Below are 16750 nucleotides of genomic sequence, written 5' to 3' on the forward strand. Positions count from 1 at the left end.
ATTCTATAAGCTAGCTAATTACAAATGTACCATATCAAATACTGTATCAAATAAGAACCCCGCTCCGCAGTTGGCCTTACTCATGCATACGTGTCACTGACGTGTCATAGTGATGTCATCAGGTGGAGGTGGCTACGTGTGCTGAGGTAAGCGCGGAAGGGGACGTGGCTTGGCGCTTAGCGTATGATATAAGCGCCAAGGTCACGTGATTGAAAAGGTTGTCCGTTTGTCTTTGTTTAAATTTGAGAAAATGGGAATAAATCCCTGGTATTGATTGTGTCTACAACAACAGTGAAGGATTTTATTGAAGACTTCTTTGCCAAATTCCCTGAGGAGACTCAACCACCAAAAACTGAGGCAAACAAGAAATGGATTACTAATGACCACCTTACAAGTACCAAAAAGGTCTATGGATTCTTACTGGAACTGTCCTAGACATCCATAAAGGGCATCAAGGCAGCAGGCGCTTATGGCTGTATGTAAAACTAAGTAAACCACATAAGGCAGTGGGGAGGCTACCTGCAACAACTAACTACCTAAACACAATGACCAAGGCCTTAAGGGCAATGGCAGACTATGTATCTATAGTGAGGAAGCTGCTTAAGGCAACAAGTACAAATGTAGGGTGCTAAGTGGTTACTGGCCTAAGGCCTTGTACAAAGTAGGAGTGCAACAAGAGGTAATTGACCTGGGTGTTACCATGGTTGGTTGTCCTCCTTATATATTACAGAGAGAGAGCTATTTACAAATACATCATATGCAATACTGTATCAAATAAGAACCCTGCTCTGCAGTTGGTCTTACTCATGCGTACGTGTCACTGACGTGTCATAATGATGTCATTGGTGGAGGTGGTCATGTATGATGAGTAAGCGCGGATGGGGACGTGGCTTGGCGCTTAGCGTATGATATAAGCGCCAAAGTCACGTGATTGAAAATGTTGTCCGTTTAACTTTGTTTAAATTTGAGAAAATCGGAATAAAATCTGTGGTATTGATTGTGTCTACAACAGGAACTAATAATGGGAGTCAAAAGGTTGGAGAAACATATTGACAACCATCTGAAAATGGAACAGGAATGCTAGATCATGGTATTCCTCAGGAAGTAATTGACCAATTGGATAAAGTACTTCCCTTGTCTGCCCTCTGGGAGGCTGAGCATAACAGTGAATCCAATTCCAACAAATCAGGGTCTACTGAAATCCAATGTGAGGTGTGTGGAAGAACTAACCACTCTACTGAAGAACATAGGAAATCATGTGATCCTAGGGCAAAGGGCAATAAAGGGTCTGATAAATGGAAAGATAAGGGTCCTGGCAACCCAGGGTATAAAGGAAGGCATGCCATGCCTGGGAAGACATCACAAACCACCACTGGCACCACTACTTTCTTATCCACTCCCATTACTAAGACATCATGCCTGCCATCAGAACAGAGACCAGCATCTCCAAGGCAACTGGAGATGCCATCTCTTACCACCTTGACAGATCCAGTGTGTTGTACACCACTGTAAGGTGGGTACTTGCTAGTGGGTCAGGTGCTTGCAGCTGTAATACTAGTTGGCTATGTGATAACCTGTGCTTACTCAGCAAAAACTGTTTTTGTTGTAACACCAGGGGTTTGGTAATGGTGTATTAACACACCAATAACATGTCATTACACAAGTACACGTGATAACACTGATGTGATATACAGTTATAACATCATGTAGCACCAATTACACCATTACCAAACCCCTGATGTTACAACACCCCAATTACATGTAATCACATGTTATTCCACCCCACATATTTTGCTGAGTAGCGCCAGCTAGCTACGGTCCAGCTACCATACGTCTGCCAACCACTAAGCTAGCCAAGCTTGATGGGCTAGCCGCGTCAGATATAGCGTCAGCTAGCAAGTCCAGTAAGCCTAAGGTATATATCTTTCTGCTACGTGAACGCCCACAAATAAACTAATATCTTTTCTATCAGAATCGGAAGCAAAAAGCCAAGAGGTAGTCAGCATTTATGCATCCATTATGATTGGTCGCGATTCCCTCTAATTTTTTCTTTCTTCATTTTTTTTCAATTACGCTAGCCCAAAATGTCATATAGTCCATATACAGCAAAATAATGCATATATTGTATTGATCGCGAGAAAACTACCTTTGGCACAGCATCTGATCGGCATCTACCTAATGTCTCAAACGCTTGCTTAGAGCTTAATATACGCAGTGAGCAAGCGTATCGTGACGCGGGCCTCGGGCGCTGAAAATACGTTACCGCAGCCCCACAACGCTGGGTACCAGCGTGGCGCTGAAAATCGAGGACGCCAAAAGGGACGAAGTCGGCTTGCATCAAGCGTTTTAAAACGCTGATTGGAAGCCGCAAATACACTGTCATGCAGCGTCCAAATGAGCTTGTACAAAGCGCGTCATCGCCTGACGATGGAGGCTGAAAGCCAGCGTTACTATTACCGACAGTGATGTACTCTTTGATAAACACCGTGAAGTATTAAATATTTAATATCGGCCGAGCCTACCATATACTGGGAAGGACTGGGTGTAGCAGGGCTCAATAAATATCATAGGTAGAAAAATGCAATACTCGTGGCCATTGATCATTGCTAGGAAGCTATACTGACAACATACTACAAAGTTACTGAACAAATAGCTCTTTAGCCCCCAATAGCTGATCCACTTCTGAACATGCTCATCTCCAAGCTGCGGTGTGGTTTCTAAAACCCGACTAAACTCTTCGGCTACCTTGGTATTCAGCCGCACAGTTCCACACGACTCTACATGCTCCACCTCCTCGTGAGACTGAAGCGCCTTATCGGCGAGCACCATACCGTCAATAGTGCTTTGGATTTTAGTGCTTGGGAATCGCTTGTATCGATCACTGTCGGATCCTTTGAACGATTCTGCAGCTTCGGCTACACGCTTATTCCATTCTTCGAAGCCCACGAGAGGCAGTTGAGAGTTCACGAGTGGCACGAGCGATGCCGAGAGTGCATTCATGATATCCACCCAAGGTACAGGTCGAGGGTGTGAGGTGTGCATCACTTGAGGTAGGACTTTGTTCCTGTTAACACATGTATCGATAATTGAACGGGCAGCCACATCAAGTGGAAGCCACGAGACAGTCTGCAAGTGCCATATAAGAGATCAAGGATGACGATTGACATAGTTGGTCATCTTACCCCGACGGCCCTCGGCAGGCTACCTATTGAAACGGAAGAGGCGATGAGCGAAGGGACCCAATCTGTTGTTGACCATGCACCACTCTTGACATCCCCGACAAGCTGTCCAAGTCGAATACTGCAGCTTTCGAGGCCAGAGTCTCTAGCTGATTCAAGGAGCTACAAAGTGGTGTTTGCCATTGCCACACGGAATACTAATGGCCAGCTTACCTTTTCAGCCACTAGCTTGCTTTGTCCATATCCAATACTAGTCGAAGCCATCTCCGGGGTAACTGAAATCTCGCTTAGCCACCTTCCGGGAACGGCAAAGCCGGCTACGGAAACAGATGAAGTAAATATAAATCGTGGGAGGCCTGTGGGGCCGTAGATTGAAAGGCAAGGTCGAGAAGGTTTCGGGCTCCGCAAATGCTTGGCTCGAAGGACTGGAGGCCGAGGTTGAAGTTAACCTGCCAGGCATTATGAATTATAATCGTAGCCTCTCTCCGGATCTGTATAAATGCATCAATTATTTAGAGCCTTTGGCGGTTGCTTATAGCCATTCACCTCATCGTATATTTCATTGGGTAGGGCAAGCTTGGGATCCTCAAGATCGGTATCAACAAATACCAACTTCCCGCTCTTTAGCGAATTCCCACCCAAAAGCTTGTCTTCAAAGGAGCTGAGCTCCCTGTCTCTATTGTTCTTGCTTGATTTGCGATTCATCGCCCATACTTTCTCGACCTTTTCATTCTCCAGCAGCTGCGCAAGCAAATGAGATCCAAGGCCTCCAGTAGTACCAGTCACAACCACACGCTCTTTCTTTACCGGTTGAATATCACGGGCCTCTTGGGCAGGCCAGTCAATTTTGTACTTTTCGATCATAGTATGAATGTTTCGAAGCGCTTCCGCAACAGGATCGATGACAGTAGTATTGTTGCAAGTGGAGAGCTGGACAAGTACCTGGACAAGTTGTGTGATAGTGGGGTTTCCGAAGATGGTTTGCTGGTTGACTTTTGTCGCCGCAGATCGAATATGGAAATCGGGTGATGCGTTCAGAGTATCTTTGAGCAGACGAAGAAGCATGGTGGCTGTGAGACTGGGTAATATATATGAAAGTTAAGTTGTAAAATATCTACGAAAAAGAAAACCGACCTATCCATTCCTTGCTGAAATAAATCTCCACGTACGTCGACTTGCCGACCCAAAAGATTTTGAATCTCCTGAGTAACCCAAACTTCAATATCTTTGGTACTATCCCAGGATCGAGGAGGCTTAATTCCATCGGCCGCACCAAAGTTTTTCTCTAGACCCAGGTACATTTCTTCGATGACGCTCGCATATAGCTTGAGAGCACCAGGACGAAAAATAGCATCCTTGGTCGTGCGTGGAAGAAGACGGCTAGGATCTACGAAAATTATTGTCCGTCTCTCAAGGCGAGAATGGGTAGCGGATGCTTGATTAGCACGTTCAATAAATGGCCTATACGAAAAGATATAGTACATGGGATCGAATCTATGGAGTATGCTTACCAGACATCCTCCATTGCCTTTGATTGTCCCTCTTTAGTATGATACATATAATTTGCACTTTCTTCCAGTTCGATCAAAACGCCAGTTTGGTTCCGTTCTCGCCCAAACATGATTGCGCAGCGCACGATGGGACATCTACCGATTTCTTTCTCTGTGTTCTCAATAAGTAAGCTGTTTTTAGAAGTTGCTAAGCCCTCAGCTTGCCTATAGGGCCCGGATTTGTTTTCTCGCCATTGAGAAGGATAATTTGGTCGTCAAGACGTCCGACACTAATAAAGGTATTGATATTATTCGGATTGCTGTCGGTCAAATCATTGGGCCACTGACACTTTCCATAGATCCGGCTTATGAGGATGGCGAATAACGAGGTCCTTGGTTTTATACGCTGGCCTCCCGTCAATCTCGAAGTTGAGCTCGAAAGGTTTATAGTCATCTGATACCTATGATTCAAATTGGTTTAGTGATCAACCAGGGAAGGCGATTTACATATTTCTAAGCGTACCACGAATGCAAGTTCAAACAAATTGTCACCATTATTTTGTGGAATAAACCGCACATCTACTTGTGGTGAGAACTGCACGTAATTCCAATCATTGAAGTCATCTATTTCCGATGCTTCTGTTACGAGGCCGAGCTCGGTTGCACCATAGCAAGAGCGGAAGCGGACACCTATCTCAGGGTTGATTAATCAACAAATAATAGAGCATACGTATGCATGGCTCACCTTGATCGGCTACTTTGTTCCCTATCGCGTCAGCCAAAGGTCCTCCGCCAAATAGCTGTGTATCCTGAGTCTCCACTATCTGTAAATTAAGTTCAAAAATGCTCACAACACACTTCATTTGGCGCAGATATGCCAGAGCGGCTTCTTCTTGAGACCACATCTAGCATTGAGTCGAGTATTACTATATGGTTGGGATTTGCAGGATGTAACATTGCTCACCTCTAAGAATGCCGGTATGCATACTATATGTGAGCAATTTGTGGCAGTCGCCACTTTGATTGTTAAGTTTGATGTTGGTACCACAGGAACGTGACTTGGAGCGAACAAGACTTGAGTACACCCTGCGTAAATTGGACCGAAAATTTGGAAAAACATGCCCTACGAACCTATGTGAGAACATGACTCGAAACATCAGGTAGATCGTTCTACTCACCATTGCGTGGAATGTAGGAAGGGCCATAGTTCCGCTTCGGACTCCTTCCCGCGCATACACTCGCCCAATTGCTGGGTAAAATTAAGCCTGTGGGTGTAGATATATATAAAAATGTCACGAATAAACTTACACTGCGTGATCAAGTTTTTGAATAAGCCTTCGAGGTGAAATTTGACGGGCCTTGGCATGCCTGTTGAACCAGAACTATGCAAAATGCTAATGATGGTATCACCCGAGATAGTTTTCAGAGGAGGAAAGGGTTTGTGTTTAGGTTCTCGCCCAGCCCTTCCGAGATCGGGTAAGACTTGATCTAACGACGGAAGGTCTATAAATTGAACTGGGGAGTCGACTTCTGCCAAGTTATTGGGAAGCTGAGATATAATGTGATTGATGGCCTGAGAACCCCCGGCAACTACTAGCGACGTTTGAGTGGATTTCAGAAGATGGGCAATGCCAGAGACGTGTGTTCGTGGAGACATAGGAAATGGCTGTTATAGGGCTATGATTAGCTAAATCGACAGTCGAATGTTCTAAGCTGGAGCCTACGACTAAGCCTGCTCTCATAGCCCCAAAAATCATTACAATATATTGAATTGTATGGGCAGAAAGCAGGAATCCAATGTTAGTTCCTTGAGGAATAGTGCCGTTAGGGTTCAAGATATGGGCAGCACGATGAACTGCGCAGGCAAATTGTTCGTACGTGACGTTGGTCTGAGAGGAGTTATTGATGTCATATAGGATAGCAAACACATGACTAGGGTTATGCTCAAGATGAAAATCACTGATAGAGGAAGGGGGAATAGAGCCGTCGGTTGGTGGGAAAACGAACTTGGTTAATGTAGTCATCACTGAGTCTACGTGGTTTGGGAGGTGTGTAAACGCTAAAATGTAGTGCGCTGAGAAGCGATTCTACGACGCAATCGTGTTACTTATACTTTGTGAGACTTGAGATATGTCGGAACATCATCCGGCTACTATTTCATGCTTTCAGTCACGGCAGACTAAGATAACTATCGTTGCACCAGAAGGAATGTTTTATCGCCTTGAAATGTTCTGTCACAGAGTTGTGTTATCTTAGCGATTGCTCGTGAGTATGCCTAATTGAGAAAGAGCCGTATCTTTGTCATGCTGGAATGTGCCAAAACTTCAGCACTTTTGTGATTAATGATCCCAAGTGAGTAGAATTATCTCATAGAGATTAGGCTATGGGATGGGATACGGTAACACACATCGGGCCGGGACGCAATATTCGAAATAATGTAGAGCTTGCGCAGCCGTTCTAAACACTAAATTCTATCACATTATGGCGGCAACGCTCAATCCAAATTCCGAGTTTTCTTTCAGCGAGGAGTTGTGAGAACTGTGAAGAGCAATTGGAGTTGCGCGGCTAAAGTTGAAGATAAAAACCTATGGATCCGGTGTGGCCAAGTTTTAGTTTTAGAACGGCTACGCAAACTATCTAATTATGAACACCAGACACTTTCCGTGCACGTGTAATCAATACGGATAAAGACTAGGTAAGTACCTTACATGACACTTGTACTACAGCAGAATGCATAATGATAGACAGTTCGGGTTTGCCATCACTTTTTCGTGATCATCAGAGCTGTCCGGCACGTCGCACGATGTCCAACAATAGTGTTAGCATCCGTAATTACGCTCCACTCATCATAGTTCTAAAACAGAAGGGAAGAGCGCCGCTGCACATTACGATGCAAGCCACACGATCAATCATAGCCAAATTGAAGGTGTACCACTATATAGGCCATCTCATACTTAATGCGTGCGTGGAGCCAGCAGCATATTTGGCTAAATTAATTTACGAATAGATGAAGCATTTGATATCTTTTGGCATGGGCTCTAGCCTCTCCGAGCGTTAAGCTAAAATTTAGTGGAGTTTTTTTCTTATGAGGCTGCATATATAAATTTTAAAAAAGGGATACTGTTAGTCTACTAGATCTAAATAGGAGTGCTGGGAAAGGCTATAGTCTATATATTCATGATAATCTGGTGTTTATTGATTGGGCAAACGATTGAATAACGATATGAAGTATATCACCCATCTACGGCACATATACCATTTTGTTAGCTATCAGCGTTAGTGCGGTATACACCCAGAGATGCTGGGTAATGAATGTGGCTGCTTCAATAATAACCTCGCAACATAACCGACCACACTAATAATGCGGTACATTGTCACTTTGGCTATGTTTGTCAGTGTGGTTTGCACTGTAATATGTAGCGACGCTCTGCCCTTCTGCTCTGGAACTATGGTGAGTGGAGCGTAATTACGGATGCTAACACTGTTGTTGAACATCGTGCGACGTGCCGGACAGCTCTGATGATCACGAAAAAGTGATGGCAAGCCTGAACTGTCTATCATTATGCATTTCGCTGTAGTAGTGCATTTGCGGGTTCCCAGAAATAAAATGTACTAGATTTCATTTATCAACCATACGGTTACTCTATCACAAAACAGCGAGAACAATCACATTATCGATATCAAGATATTCAACCGAAGACATATTCGGATAAAGCGAGTGGAGAGAAAGACAGGGTAAAAACTAGCGGCAAGACTGTAGTGTACAGCACGAGTAGGGCGATACATATATAAATTGCTGGATAGTGATATATGGGTTTGGGGGTTCAGTGGTTTAGGTCGGACCGGCGCGTATTTAAGCCGATGGAATACGTTTTGGAGTGTATTTTTGTGTTGATTTGGGGACATGGAATTATTCGGGTCGCTGGTCGGGTCTATCTGAGAGGCACGCAAGCAAGGAAGCAAGGCAGCGTTTGGTCACCGTATCGCCCTTTGCAGTTTGGTGAGTATGCAGATGAACACTGATGTTCGAGGAAACGTACCTTCAAGAGGTTGGCGAAGGTGTTGTCGCGGAGGGGCTCGGGAAGGCAAGCTCGCAGAGCCTCACGTGCGCTAACGAACACAAATCAGCCAAAAGCACATAGTCTACCTCAACTACATACCGCATATTATCGCTCAATCGAAGATAGCACCGAACAACATGCTTCAACAGGCGCACAACTTGATTTTCAACAAGCTGATCATAGTATCAGCTCCAGTCCACCGAATCAGTGCAGACTGCGTACCTGGGCAACCATGTTACTCAGCACGGTCCCAACAGCGTAGAATCGCTCGTAGGTATGACAAATATAGTTCAATCCGGTATCGTCAAGCAAAATCTTCTGAACGATAAAAATTGCGACCGTTTTAGAAAGCTCGGACCCTATTCCAATATTAGATTTGTTTCGAACACACAAAGCGCAGAACCAACCAGTTTCCATGATCCTCAGACAGAGCGGGATAATTTCCGTCGAAAGCAAGAAATGAATAACCTGGGCATTGTCGTTTTGTTTCACTAGGGCACCGACCACGCCGAGAGAAGTCAGGCGCAAGTACTCGAAAGGGCGAGTTTTGGATGTCGTATTAAGGAATGGGTACAAGAAAAGTGGAATATGTGCTGCGGGTCGAAATGAGTAAAATTAAAACGATATTGAAATTAGGGTTGGCACCATTTAGGAAAAGTTGGCGAGTTTCTTGATGACTGGCAACGCATTGCATCAGAGCAAGGGCGTTACAGACTCGGTTAGACGCGTGGGCTGTGAGAGCGGGAGGAGATAGTAAAGGGTAAACGGATACGATTTCCTGCAAAAGAGCAGCCATGACGCCTAGTAGACGATCAGCACCATGTATCCACTCGGGCGATGTTAGACACCTACCGAAGGAATGCCAAAGTACCAGTGCCAGATCATCGAATTGCTCTCGTTTTTTGCTCAGCTCGAGTAAAGCACCTTCTCTCCTCGCTGGATCCATAAGATCCATGACGAGTTGATATATCTTCGCCTCTTCGTGACCCATTTGCTGTTGACTCATCCCCATTTGCCCCTGGACCTGCATTCCACCGGGGCCAATGTTTCCCACTCCAACCCCGACGCCGACACCGACACTGACACCGACACCCATACCCATGTTCCCCGCATTGACGGTTCCCATGGTCTGTTGCATCTGCAATGCCAGCTGTTGTGCGCCCATGTTCATCAAGGCCTGTTGCTGTTGTTGCTGCGAGAAGTTGTTTCCTATATTCACATTCCCCAGGCCTCCAACTCCTCCAGTTCCTAGCAGGTGATGAGGAGCACCTTGTCCATAAGGAGGAGCAGGCGTGGTTCCGCCGAGATTAGGAGGAGGAGTCGAATACCGCAAAGAATCCAGGTTCATATTCGGGTTCACTCCAACATTCACGTTGCCCGCGTTCAGTCGTGGCCCATACTCCCGCCCGGTGTTGTACATTTCGATGAGCGGATGTTAGAGCACAAAAATTAACAACCGGATGTTCGCAAATTCGAGAGGTGAGGTGGCCAAGAGAGTGGGGCGGGAAGTTAGAGCTGGCCAGGTAGCCGATGAGTCAGCTATAGGGTCTTGGCGCTTGAGCTCATTGAGAATTCTGCGTCACGATCACCCACGCTTAAGTATTCAGCTAGTGTTCGGTAAAGAATGTTCTGTTTCGAACATAATTTAAACCTCGAACTAACTAGAGGGATTATAACCAAGTTATTAACTCAAGGGGGTCAACGACTGGTTTGAAACCATTACCCAGATACACTATGGAACTTATACCAAATGCATCATGCGCATGTACGGTACCATATCATCAAGTTTAATGGACTGGATCGTAGGCAGTAGAAGGCAAGCAGGTTAATACATGTAATAAAAGCTTAATAGCATGCTCATGGGGACGAAGCTTATGAGGTTTGTGGTTTAATTCAATATTCCTCCGCATACCAATGTGGGTCCCGCGTCAGAATGGAGTCCAAGATTTGGCACCCGTTCTTTGTTTCTGGAATATGTTCAATGTGCTCAAACTGTCTATTAAAGCACCCATTGATCTCAGGGGTGTAGAAGATTTAGTACCGTTGAATCAACATGACGGCACGACGGCCTTGAGTGATTCTGACCCTTATGTCCACAGTTTTACAACGGGGACGCGGAAACAGTAGTCTCAATTTGACGAGACCGTCGAACCAGCGGAAGACGGGGAAAGACATAGATTTGAGCGAAAAAATCAAGGAAAAAGGTTACATTGGATTTGTCCAAGTTCTAGTAATATTATGTCCTAAAACTGGGTAAATAAATGTGTCCCGTGAGCCATTACAAATGTCATCGTACAAGCGCCGACTGTTAGCCCTTAGCCTGAACAACCTCAAGCGCTTATGTCCTTGTTCAGCTCAACCACTACCGCTGAGGTATGTCTTCCTCAGCAAAAGAAAAGGGAGTTTGCGCCTACTTCAGGCGCAAGAAAAGTGAGCTCAAGGCAAGGTTCAAGTCGCCCAGCACATTGGATATTTCTGCGTCTACATCCTCTATTCAGACCAACACTCAGCCATTACGCGCAGAACCAGTAGTCTCACAGATACATTCCACAACAAGTGAAGATGTCGTGCTTGCTGAAAGCTCACCGCAACTTCCGGATAAAAGTCAACCGTCGGTCATAATTCGTCCATTCGATGGCACTCACCCGACTAACAGCACTGCAACTTCCAGGGTACCTCAGCCTACTAACCATAAGCCCCCGGCCTTGCAAACTCTGGGCAGTACTTTAGAGAAGTTGAATAAAGCAGCGAAGGTGTTTCCGCCTCTGCAAGCGGCTATTGGAGGACTGGTATCCTGCGTTGAACGCATAGACGTTGGTGTTATAAGTGTAACACCCGCTTACTTCACGCTGACTAATCGCGGCTCTTATCTAGTTGAGTTCAAAGCATCATAATGAAATGGAGGAGCTAGCGACAAAGCTGGGTTCACTTGGCGCATCGCTCCGCCTGCACATACAAGAATCCCGATCAACGGAGGTTTCCGAGTTTCTCGAAGGGAAGGCAGCGTGAGTTAGGCATGACTGGACAGTTTCAGAACGCTCATGTTGTCTCAAGGTCTATCGAAGAACAAGTGGCGATCATCCGTAGAAAGCAGGCCCACGGGACAGCAGGGTACTATAGGCAAGCCGAACGAGATGAAGCAGACATACTACAAGGGTACAGGCGCATTACTGAGATCCTCGGAGATATACAGGTAGGTGGAAAGTTTATACGTGCGGATAGCAGTACTCATAGATCTCACAGACCGACGCGAATTTGAGTATGTGGAATATAGTCGCAGAGCAGCGTGCAGTAAGCTCGGAAACGGTGCGATCACACGGATTACTGATAATCTGAAATACTAGGACACTCGTCTCGACTCTTTGTCGCCCGTCAACCTTGCTATCTACAACTCACTTTTATCCCATGACGTCCACCGCAGGGAATGCACCAAAGATACTCGATCAAATATCCTGCTCGAGCTCGATCAGTGGTCGCTAGATCAGACTAAGCCTAAGGTGTTCTGGATGAACGGAATGGCCGGCACAGGCAAAACAACCATCGCATACACCTTTGCCCAGTCCCTCAAGGCCCGCGGGGCGCTCGGCGCCAGCTTCTTTTGCACCCGTATCTCGGACGAATGTCGGGATGTCGGCAGAATCATACCGACCATCGCCCATCAGCTTGCACTTTACTCGCCTTCTTTCCGATCGGCGCTGTTGCGAGTGTTGAGACAAGAGCTGAACATCAAGTCACAGTCGATCGACAGTCAGTGCGAGCGACTTATCAAGGAACCGCTATCACAAGTGAACAACGGAATGACAAAAGGGCTTGTGGTCGTCATCGATGCCCTCGACGAATGCAGCAATGCTAATGGCGTGCGAACAATCCTGGACGTGCTTTTCAGGATCACCCCCGCCCTGCCTCTCAAGTTCTTCGTCACCAGCCGACCCGAGCCGGACATCCGCCACAGGATCGAAGCGCAGTCTGACCGCAACCGGTCGATATGCGTGCTACATGAGATCGAAAAGTCGCTAGTGGAAGCAGACATCGAGCTATACCTTCGTGAGGAACTTGGTAACGGCGTCCCTGAGCATGAGTTGATCAAACTCGCCAAACGGTCTGAAAACCTATTCATATATGCGGCCACGGCGATTCGATACATTCGACCGACAGGGACCATGGTCGACCCAGATCGACTCGAGGCCATTCTGATCTCACCAGCCAACTCGGGCTTTCAGCATTCGGAAATTGACAAGCTCTACACCACCATTCTAGAGGCCGCGGTGCATCAGTCTGGCCGGGAACCGCAAGAGCAGCAACAGATGCGACTGATACTCTGGACCGCAGTTTGTACGCGGGAGCCGGTCGACATCGATACACTGGCAGCCCTGACGGGGATCAAGACAACAAAGGTCAACACACTGCTACAGTCCCTATACTCGGTGCTGCACGTTTCGCAAGCAACCACGATGATCACCACGCTGCATGCATCATTTCCCGACTTCATGTTTGACAAGGCGCGGTCGACCAAGTTCTACTGCGACGAAGCAAAGCACAGTCAGCTGCTCGCCAAACGGTGCTTTGAGGTGATGGAAGACCAGCTGCGATTCAACATCTGTAGTCTAGAGACGTTGTTCATACCCAATAGTGAAGTGCAAGACCTAGAAGATTGGATAGCAAGGTCAATCTCGCCAACGCTGTCATACGTAGTGCACCATTGGGGAGACCATGTAGTCAAGAGCACGCCATGCAAGGTAATAAGGAAAGGGCTGGAAGAGCTCCTGTCATACCGGCTGCTGTTCTGGATGGAGGTGCTGAGCCTGAAGGGTACACTGGACAAAGGGGTGAGCATGCTGTTGGGGCTTAAGCCATGGGTGACGGTAAGGCATTTGAGCAGTGCGGTGTCAGTACGAGGCTGATGACAAGTGATAGGTCAAAGGCGCATCATCTGACCTGATCAGGCTACTGGACGACTTGTGGATCTTTGTGTCAAAGTATGCTGCTGGATCTGTTTTGCAGTTGACGCCGCATATATATATCTCGGCATTGGCATTTTGCCATCACTCAAGCTTGGTACACAAGCAATACTGGAGTTGTAATTGGGATCTTCTGAGGTTGGAAGGATCCGTGATAGAACAAAGTCAAACGGCGTTACTTGCAACATGGCCAATACACTTGGGGGCCCGGTCACTGGCATTCTCTCCTGACAGGTCTTGATTTGCAATTGGATTCTATGATGGCACAGTAGATGTATTTCATGCGTACAATGGAACAGTGGCTCTTGGATCCCTGGAAGGGCACACCAGTCAAATCAACTCTTTAGTATTCTCTTCCGACGGACTGCTGCTTGTCTCTGGCTCTGAGGACGGTACAATCCTTGTGCGAGACGCGCAGACGGGCAGTTGCATATATGACGTCATCAAGGGACATGAAAGAGAAGTGACGTCAGTATCGTTCTCACCCAATGGCAAGCACATCCTCTCAGGGTCCTGGGACCGGACAACGCGGATGTGGGACAGTGGCAACGGAAGTCAAATACCCAACTCCATCAAACGCCATCCTCACAAAGTCAACTGCACGGCATTCTCTCCTGATGGCAAGCATATTGCATGTGGATTGGATAGCTTTGAGTGTCCCATTATCATTTACAACGCATCTACCAGCAAGTCTCTCCCATTCAATGTTTGTCAATTCCCAGTGTGGTCAATCGCCTTTTTGCCAAACAGCAAGCACCTTGTCACTGGCCATTCTTTTGGTGAGCTGTGCGTCTGGAGTCTACAGGATGGCACTGCCACACACTCCCCACCCAAAGTACACAACGACATAATCACATCCATTGGGTTTTTGCCGCTTGGAGACAAACTCGTCACTGGCTCTTGGGATAGGTGCGTGTATATATGGGATGTAGAGAACGGCTACTCCAACCCTTGCCTACTTGGCACACACAACAATGAGGTTTACTCCGCTGCGTTCTCACCCGACGGCACACGAATTGCATCATACTCGAGGGATCGCACGGTCAAGATGTGGAATGCACTTCACTCGACATCATCTCACACCTCACGCTCAAACACACCAACCAAGCGTGTCTTGTCGATTGCTATCTCGCCTGATGGGTCGCGCATTGCCGCAGCGGGTCGCGACAAAGCAATCTATATGTTCAACACACACGATGGCACTGCCGCTCTCCGGCCACTTGTCGCAAACATGGGCGAGATCTTCTCGGTGGTGTTCTCACTCGACGGCAAGTACCTCGCTTCTGGCGGCGACGACAAACGCATATATCTGTGGGATGCCATAACCGGGGAGCTGCTCTCCGAATCAATTTCATGCCATGAGGCCAGGATATGGTCTGTTTCGTTCTCACCCGATAGCAGGCACCTTTTTTCTGCCTCGTGGGACAAGACTATACGCATGTGGGACGTGGGGGGTGGGACTCTGGCGTACACAGACCTAGTTGGAGCACATGACGACGAGGTCAACTCAGCGGCATTCTCCTTCGACGGCACGCGTATTGTTTCCGGCTGTAAAGACAGGAAGATCCGGGTATGGGACTCACAGACGCTATCACTCGTATTCGATCCGTTTGGGTCGCAGCATCATGAACGGCCTATCTGGTCTGTAACGTTCTCGCCTGATGGCAGACTCATCGTTTCTGGGTCCGGAAATGGCACTATCTGCATTTTCGACTCGCACAGTGGTGAGTTGGTCCTCGGTCCTCTCAAGGCACATCAGGATTCGGTGTGGTCACTTGTGTTCTCACCCGATGGGAATCACATCGTATCTGGCTCGGCTGATCGGAGTGTTCGAGTGTGGAGGGTGAAAGATGGCGCTCCTGCATGCGAGCCACTGGAAGGACATCAAGATTGGATTAACTCGGTAGCATGTTCACCTGACGGCGCATATATCGTCTCAGGCTCATCTGACTCGACGATTCGAGTATGGAAGGTGCCAGGAAGGGGCGCTGTATCCGACTTATCCCAATCTGCCTCTTCGACCTCAGATCAGAGAGAACCTCATCGTGCAATTGCCGGTGGACTGACGATCAACAGACATGGGTGGGCACGCAACCGCGACTCACAGCTACTTTTCTGGGTTCCATCTGATCTGCGCAAGGTCTTTCCTCGCCCCGAGATAGTTTATACGATCGGACCTGAAGGCATGCTTCGAGTGGACTATAGTAAGCCGCTGTCGCTTGGGGATGAGTGGCACCGATGCTTTGTAGGCTGAGAGTGAGGTGAGCACTGTTGATGCGGTCGATAAGTAGCCATGTAGTAACATGTGAGCTGAGGACAGATACCAAACAGTCCATAGTGTGCTTTGTATATATTCGTGGACGTTTATGCAGCGCAGTATCATGTATTTTTTTTTTGTTTATGCAATATAACAGTATGCCGTGTTCCATAACCTTCCGCCCCAATCAGGCCCCGCTCGAATAAGGCCCAACGTGCTAGGTGCGCTTCAATCTATGCACGAGTCCTTTGGCGTCCCACTTAGCGCTTTGGTTGGGAGCACACAATACACTCGCCCCTGAAAGTAGCTCACCAACCCAAAGCTTAGAGGCAAACAGAGAACTGCATTCGAAATGAAAGTTCTCGCATACATGCAATATAGAGCGCGATAGGGCTTATCATAGCAAGGCAATTGTCCTGCCTTTCGCCAGCTTCCTCCGAGCACATATAAATGTGTAGAGATACAAATTCAATTTCTGTATAAAAGTAGCAGATTAGAATATAATTAATGACTGAGTAAATACACGAGTGGGATAAGATGAGTATTTGGGCCTTGAAGAAGGCCCTTTTATGCCCTACAGGCATGACTTACGCGTACTGCGCGTACTGCGCATACATCAAGTGAGTCACCCACTTGACTCAATTACAGACCATTTCATTACATTGTGTTGGATTTTCAATATCTCGCATTCACGTTACATACTTATTACCTCTTACGATCGTGATGTGTTGTATATGAACGAACGCGTGTTCTCCTTTTTCCTTAGTTCTCTACGCAAACGTAGTACGAGCTAAGATACATTCGT

The 16750-nt window shown here is 47.0% G+C and overlaps 5 protein-coding genes across 5 annotated transcripts; 1 reads left to right on the top strand and 4 right to left on the bottom strand.

Annotated features, from left to right (window-relative positions):
- Positions 1–2638: 2638 nt before the first annotated feature.
- Positions 2639–3443, bottom strand: RhiXN_05427 (acetyl-CoA synthetase-like protein; the record flags this gene model as incomplete). The annotated part of the gene is made up of 4 exons (XM_043325243.1): positions 2639–2641; positions 2689–3126; positions 3183–3341; positions 3393–3443. The coding sequence occupies 4 exons, from the start codon at positions 3441–3443 to the stop codon at positions 2639–2641; spliced, it is 651 nt and encodes a 216-aa protein (XP_043177662.1).
- Positions 3444–3683: 240 nt separating this feature from the next.
- Positions 3684–4800, bottom strand: RhiXN_05428 (acetyl-CoA synthetase-like protein; the record flags this gene model as incomplete). The annotated part of the gene is made up of 3 exons (XM_043325244.1): positions 3684–4257; positions 4314–4640; positions 4691–4800. The coding sequence occupies 3 exons, from the start codon at positions 4798–4800 to the stop codon at positions 3684–3686; spliced, it is 1011 nt and encodes a 336-aa protein (XP_043177663.1).
- Positions 4801–4877: 77 nt separating this feature from the next.
- Positions 4878–6693, bottom strand: RhiXN_05429 (AMP binding enzyme; the record flags this gene model as incomplete). Its single annotated transcript, XM_043325245.1, has 8 exons — positions 4878–4959; positions 5018–5130; positions 5193–5359; positions 5415–5574; positions 5634–5792; positions 5848–5918; positions 5978–6335; positions 6394–6693. The coding sequence occupies 8 exons, from the start codon at positions 6691–6693 to the stop codon at positions 4878–4880; spliced, it is 1410 nt and encodes a 469-aa protein (XP_043177664.1).
- A 1886-nt stretch (positions 6694–8579) lies between these two features.
- RhiXN_05430 (cell differentiation protein rcd1) lies at positions 8580–10150 on the bottom strand (the record flags this gene model as incomplete). Its single annotated transcript, XM_043325246.1, has 7 exons — positions 8580–8657; positions 8710–8779; positions 8830–8903; positions 8953–9089; positions 9138–9323; positions 9376–9531; positions 9583–10150. 7 exons carry the CDS (start codon positions 10148–10150, stop codon positions 8580–8582), a joined length of 1269 nt encoding a protein of 422 aa, XP_043177665.1.
- A 955-nt stretch (positions 10151–11105) lies between these two features.
- On the top strand, positions 11106–15942 carry RhiXN_05431 (peptidase C14; the record flags this gene model as incomplete). The annotated part of the gene is made up of 7 exons (XM_043325247.1): positions 11106–11543; positions 11605–11735; positions 11785–11923; positions 11974–12021; positions 12075–13592; positions 13645–13706; positions 14019–15942. 7 exons carry the CDS (start codon positions 11106–11108, stop codon positions 15940–15942), a joined length of 4260 nt encoding a protein of 1419 aa, XP_043177666.1.
- Between the last annotated feature and the right edge of the window lie 808 nt (positions 15943–16750).

This window comes from Rhizoctonia solani, chromosome 2 (genome assembly GCF_016906535.1).
Source record: "Rhizoctonia solani chromosome 2, complete sequence".
Lineage (NCBI taxonomy): Eukaryota > Fungi > Basidiomycota > Agaricomycetes > Cantharellales > Ceratobasidiaceae > Rhizoctonia > Rhizoctonia solani.